Below are 6,786 nucleotides of genomic sequence, written 5' to 3' on the forward strand. Positions count from 1 at the left end.
TGGTGTATTTTTCTCCCGGTCGGGCCGCCAGGAAGTTTCGACGGCGGTCATTTCGGCTTTACGCGACGCCACACGGTTGATGCACCGACATGCTACACCAGGCACCAAGGAAAGATGCGCTGAGATGATCTTGGTGGTTGCTGACGAGGGACTCTCCTCGGGATCACTAACCAGGAGCAAAAATAACCTCGTAAGGCTGAAGCGGCAGGGATACGAGCTTGAGGGAACACTTACCAGCCATTCATGCATCTGCATCGCCGCAATGTCACAAGTTCAAAAAGATAAAACAGCCTACCAGCCATCTTGTACACTTGTCCATCGTGTTACATCCACCTATACGACGCGCTTGGAATATCTAAAACCCCCTCGGTAACTTGATAGGGTTGCAAAGAGTGCGTTGTTTGCCTCAAAATCGCTGTTTCTCGCGCATCGGTCAGTGAAACCGCCCGCACCCGAAGCTGAGGGTGGGTTGCCTTGACTCCCAGGACTTTCTAACAACTACCTGATATTGCCCAAACGCCTTCTGCAAAACGTTGAATAAGTCTGTACCACCGGGATGAGGCCTATTTTAATATAGAATTAAGGCATACGTGGATTTCAAAGACCCTGGCTACCCAGGTATATTGGCGGACTCCGCGAATCACCCAATCCCAAGCGCCTGCATTCGGAGGACAAAAATAAAGCTTCTATAGACTCCGAAAGCCTCTAGAATATCCAGACGTTCTTCTACCAAATCTTCAACAATCTGTCTTCATGGCGGGAATGGAGCAACTTGAGATTCATAGCAAGGTAATGTTGGGCAGCCAGTGTAGAGATGCTAATGCTAACACATGGCCTCTAGTCATATCTTGTGCGCTGGGTTAATGTATCTGCCGGACACACAATATCGTGGAGTATACAACCACATAAGAAATCTTTGAACTTCGGCGTCTTCAAGCACCCAGGTGCAAATAGCGGCGTCACACCCAACCTTCCATCATCTGCAACCTTCGAAGCTCCCTCAACGCCAGCATTAGAGGTTCCTATCACGCGGCCACGAGGCTCGTCCAACGCTACATCCCGAAACGATAGAACATGGGTGGTGGAAAAGCTACAAAGCATAGGGCTCAGGCCTGTGGCATGGGCGGGGAAATGCGAGGCGGACAAAGTGTCCGTAGGTAAATTCGACGTACCAGAGGGAGAGGGCGGGATGTACGGTCTGGTGTTTGACAACACCTTTTCTAAGCAAGTTTCAAAGACGGCGACATTCGTTTTGATGACGTATCCTACAAATGCCCCTCCAAAATCAGGTCATCATATGCATTATGCCCAAGCCTTCGCAGGAAGCAGTACGGCAAGTTTACCTTCGAAGCCTAGCCCAGGTTTACCCGCATTCAGCGGTTCTACCGATTCATTACCGCAGGAATCATCTTTAGGGAAAAGATTACTTACCGAAACGAGGCCAAAATCAGCACATATATCATCAGAACCAAGGTTTAGTGGAAGTTCTACATTCTATACTGGTATTCTCCAGAAAAAGCGGCGTAAGAGGAACCAGGGTTATGCGCGACGATTCTTTTCTTTGGATTTCACTTCCTCTACATTATCATACTATCGAAACAACCATTCATCAGCACTGCGAGGTGCAATTCCGCTATCGCTGGCAGCAATAGGTGCAAATGAAAAGACAAGAGAAATTTCCGTGGACTCAGGTGCAGAGGTCTGGCATCTGCGGGCGAACAATAAGAAAGACTTTGATATGTGGCGAGATGCTCTAGAAAAAGCCTCTCGAACAGCAGGAGGTCTTGCGTCTCCTACACTCACCATACAGGATAATCAATGGCCAAGCACACCCCATATATTAAACGAAGCGGAGGAACGCGAGTGGGCGAGGGTAGAGGCACTCGTTGGAAGGGTTGCTGGAACAAGAGATGCAGTACGGAGATTGGCACAAGACACAGACCCGAAATATGCTCCAGCTCTTGCTGGTCTCGGTATTGCGAAGCTTCATGATAGTGTGTCACCAAGTCCAACCGATTCAGAGCCTACAGAGTACTTTCCGGAAAACGAGAAATACGATAAACTACCATTCTGGAAAAGGAAGGCTAGCGGCTCAGGGGCAAGCCCATCAGGGCTATTCCGGAGAAGCGTTTCAGCTCAGCTTGCAGTTGCATCTCCATCAACCATACCTCCAGTCCCTCCCTTACCCAATGGAAATATAGTCATACCGAAGAAGCAGAGCCGCTCGAGTAGCCACCACCCGCCTCCTGAAGAAGGCGTTCATGACCATTGCATGGCTCTTTTACGCGACCTTGATTCTGTGGTTGAAGAGTTTTCCGCACTGTTAATAGAAAGCCGACAGCGACGTACTCCTGCGCCTCTATCAGCCACCTCCCGCAAGAGCATGGATTCACAATCTTCAGATGAATTCTTCGATGCAAACGACGGTGACACAATACGTTCGCAATTTCTCACAATTCGACGAGACAGTGAGGAGAGTGAAGAGCGCGATAATGTCTCGGACGGCGAGTCTGAATCTAGCAGTGAAGCAGAAGGCAGCAGCTTTGACCGCAAATTCCGCGAAGGCCAACCATCCCTCTTCCCTACTAAACCAAAGTCCCTCGCACCCCTACCTCTCGACCGAGTGCGTCGTCGAAGCACAGTACCTTCAGCGAAAGTCGCTCCACCAAGTCTAATTAGCTTTTTGCGGAAGAATGTCGGCAAAGACCTCTCTACAATCGCTATGCCGGTCTCTGCAAATGAACCCACCTCATTCCTCCAAAGACTTGCTGAGCAGCTTGAATACTCAGAACTATTAGATGCGGCTACCAGCGCGCCTTCTGAATCTGGCGAACGCCTTGTTCATATAGCTGCTTTCGCAATTTCCGCCTTTTCCAACTCCCGTATCAAAGAGCGTGCAGTCCGTAAACCCTTCAACCCCATGCTCGGAGAGACATTTGAGCTCGTTCGCGAAGACAAAGGCTTCCGCTTCATGGCAGAGAAAGTCTCACACCGACCTGTGCGGATGGCATGCCAGGCAGAATCCCAACACTGGACGTTCCTGCAGTCGCCAATGCCAGTGCAGAAATTCTGGGGCAAGTCCGTTGAGCTAAATACGGATGGCCGCGCCAGGGTGTTCCTCCATTCTGTTAACGAGCACTATAGTTGGACTGTCGCAACTAGTTTCCTGCGCAACATCATCGCAGGGGAGAAATACGTCGAGCCAGTTGGTACTATGACAGTGGTTAGCGAGACAACTGGCGCAAAGGCCGTCTGTACGTTCAAAGCTGGCGGCATGTTTGCTGGTCGTAGCGAGGAGGTTAGTGTGCAGATTTTTGACCCACAGGGCGGATTATTACCTCTAGGACTTCAGGGGAAATGGACCTCGGAGCTGAATATGACAAATAACGGACAAAATGTTGGCTGTACTGTTTGGAGCGCTGGATCTCTTGTCGATAACCCTACGCAGCGATACGGATTCACCGAGTTCGCTGCCTCGCTGAATCAAGTTACGGAAATTGAAAAGGGCAAGATCCCCGTGACAGACAGCAGACTGAGACCTGACCAACGGGCAGCGGAGGAGGGTGACTTAGATCGAGCGGAAGCACTGAAGGCACGATTAGAAGAGCGGCAGAGAGCCAGACGCCACGTCATGGAGGAGCATGGCGAAGCGTGGTGTCCGCGTTGGTTCGCAAAAGTGGGAGAAGAAGGCGAGGAGATATGGAAATTAAAGAGCGGCAAAGACGGATATTGGGAGGAGAGGTCTAGAGGAGACTTCACCGAGGTTATGGATGTCTTCCAGGTTTAGCCTTGTTTTCCAGTAGGATAAGAGGTATGGTCGCCCGCTTACGCGTCGAGGAAGGATTTGGTGTTAGAGGTCTTCAACATAGAGCTGGTGGGACTGGTATATTATTAGGAAAAGCTTGTAAGCTGGAAGCTGCGAGATTTGCTATTTTAAACTTTACTGTCCATTTGATTGTAAGATTGTTCATAGTGCTGTCATTTTGTACCGCCTGAGCACCACGATGTTGATACCGAAGCTCCACTATCGATTGCAACGCAGAATAACACTCTAGTATTCAGACTTCTGGTTTCCCTCTAACGCGTCAAGGCAGACAAGATAGTATAGAATCAAAGACTACAGTAGCAACATATTCTTGGATCCACCTTAGATCTCTCGATGTAGGTAGGGCTGCAACGAAATAAATTGGAAGGTACTGCTTATTGTCTCCGTGACATCTACGGCGCCCTCAATCGCGTTATTCAGTTAGTCAGCTCCAACCCGTCGGGTTTCTTGTACGTATTAGTAAAACGACGCAATAAGCATATAATGCTGCGTATCATTGGTTGTAATTCTCCAGCACTTTGGATACAATAACACCCAAAAGTCGTGAACGCGCCCAAATACCAATCCTAGAAATCAGCCAAAGATATACAGGTATAAAATAGTCACAAATATACTGGATAAAAAATTGGATGGTCCAATTCAAGCCGAAAAAGGTAAACTTAGAGAAAAGTTTTTGGTGATTCCCGCATGGCTTTGAATATTCATAGCCATGCTGTTCCACACCACAAACGCACGTCAAATCAATCTAGCAAATAAGAATCTCATTCAAATATATTTTCCTTATGCGGTTGAACTTTCCCCGCCGGCCATCACCGTGTATCCTAGCCCGTGCTATTGCTAACCAACTCTTCGAGTAGTTCTGACATTCTAGTTATAAGGTCCGTAACAAAGGACATTAGTAGTGGTTTTATGTTAAGCAGTTTAATACTAAGGATTAAAACTAGATAGCAATTTTATGAGGGGGCGGGTAAATATTACTAGCTTTATATTTCTTATTACGGCTATTAATCTAGGACATCTTATTGGCTATATTCTTATCGATAACGTAGTACGTTAATTAGCGGGTTAAGAGATAGTTTCTAATACTAAAACACGGCTTCTCTTTATTATAAATAGCACCTACAGTATAATTAATCGTGTATAAATAATTGTCGGAACGTTAATCACGTGACGTAGTCACGAGACTACGAAGCGAGACTAACTGTCTGACCTTGGAGCAACCCCTTTCTTATAAAAACAATCAACTACCAACTTTAATACCGCATACGTACCACTACAAGTAATATTCGTGCACGTTAATAAAGCGAGTATACCAACACTAATTAGTAGACGTATAGATTAGGAAATACGCAATAGCAAAGCTTAAAACCATATATTAGCTTAACTGCTAACGCGTTAGATTATAGAGCTATCGCCCTATTTCAGTTAAAGGAGAAAACTATATTACCCTCAAAGCTCGAGACCATGTATTAGCTTGCTAATGCGTTAGATCGCCTAGAGAATCGTATCTTTACTTAGAGAGAGCTACGTTATCCTTAAAGCTCGAAACCACGCATTAGCTTAACTATTAACGCGTTAGATCGCCTAGAGGACCCTTAAAGCTTAAAACCACGTATTAACTTAACTATTAACGCGTTAGATCGCCTAGAGGACCGTATCTTTGCTAAAAATTATCTATAGTGTCCAAGAACTATAAATTCGTCAATAGGACACATACACACCTTTACACCCTTACCTTAAACCTTAACTCCTTCAAACCGACGACTACCCTTATACCTACCCTTATACCTACCCTTATATACAAAGACACGACAATATAGAAATTAACTAAAAGGAAAGAATTACTAAATACGGCTACGGAATTAACTTGGAGACGGCTACGGATAATAACCTGACGGAGTATATAGAGACTAAGATACACCTATACACACAATCTAACCTTACAGACTTTGCAATATAGACAGTATTTTAGAAAGACTTTAAGAACTTTATACTAGAGACCTTTAAATAAGTACAATCTAATACTAAAATGGGAATCCGTTAATACCTAGTTAAGAGAGGAGTATATATTGTTAGGTAAGATAAGAGATATTCCCTTAGCAAGGTACTAACGGACGCTGCTAATAAAGAAGAGTTTTATAAATAGACGGATAAGGAGCTTATCGCGGCCCTTACAGAGGTAAAGCCAATAATTATAACAACTCTGCAAGACCGACTCAATTCGACCTTAGACAAGCTTACTACACCTCCAGCCCCACTACTAGCTATTCCAGCTGCTGTACCACCAGCTACTCCGATTACTGCACCGCCAGCTACTCCAGCTGCTGTACCACCAGCTACTCCAGTTGCTGCACCACCAGCTACTCCGGTTGCTGCACCGCTAGCTACTCCAGCTGCTATATCACTAGCTACTCCGGTCACTGCACCGCCAGCTACCACAATTGCTACCCCCGCTACCCCTACTACCCCTCCTAGTCCTTAATCCTCCAATTACAACCAAATCCACGCTCTTATTAACTAACTGCTATAGCCAAGAGAGCAGCAGCCGCAGCAGCTATATATATATACACTACCTAAACTAGCCGTGCCTAATATGGAGTAAGGACCTAGATATAGCAAGAAGGTAGCTATAATTGCGAAGATCTACACAGACGACTAAAAGTACGATGGAGTTAATAATAGCTTTAACTTTAAGCTAACTATCTTCTATAATATCTATAAGAGATCTAGCTTACTACTAGAAGGCTACATAGTAGCATTCCCTAGTATGCTAAAAGGGCTTACTTAGGACTACTACTATAACAGTAACCTTAAGTTAAGACCTTTTACGGAAGCCTATAACCACATATAATAGTTCTTTAAAGGGCTAGAATACTATCGTAAGAACCTTACGGAGTGGAATAGTATGACCCTCTAAGGAGTTATAGACGAGAACCCTAATAAGTTAATTTATTAGAACT

At 45.6% G+C, this 6,786-nt stretch overlaps 1 protein-coding gene across 1 annotated transcript; it reads left to right on the forward strand.

The window, feature by feature from the left end:
* Positions 1-276: 276 nt before the first annotated feature.
* Positions 277-4,172, forward strand: K441DRAFT_692200 (uncharacterized protein). The gene is made up of 2 exons (XM_067652546.1): positions 277-789; positions 842-4,172. Exons 1-2 carry the CDS (start codon positions 754-756, stop codon positions 3,785-3,787), a joined length of 2,982 nt encoding a protein of 993 aa, XP_067509827.1. The 5' UTR covers positions 277-753; the 3' UTR covers positions 3,788-4,172.
* Positions 4,173-6,786: the final 2,614 nt, after the last annotated feature.

This window comes from Cenococcum geophilum, assembly GCF_001692895.1.
Source record: "Cenococcum geophilum 1.58 unplaced genomic scaffold K441scaffold_2, whole genome shotgun sequence".
In the NCBI taxonomy this organism is placed as follows: Eukaryota; Fungi; Ascomycota; class Dothideomycetes; order Gloniales; family Gloniaceae; genus Cenococcum; species Cenococcum geophilum.

Coding starts and splice junctions, on each gene's coding strand:
- K441DRAFT_692200 (XM_067652546.1), top strand. CDS start 754: ATGGCGGGAATGGAGCAACTTGAGATTCATAGCAAG. Junction 790..841: donor AACTTGAGATTCATAGCAAG/GTAATGTTGGGC, acceptor CATGGCCTCTAG/TCATATCTTGTGCGCTGGGT.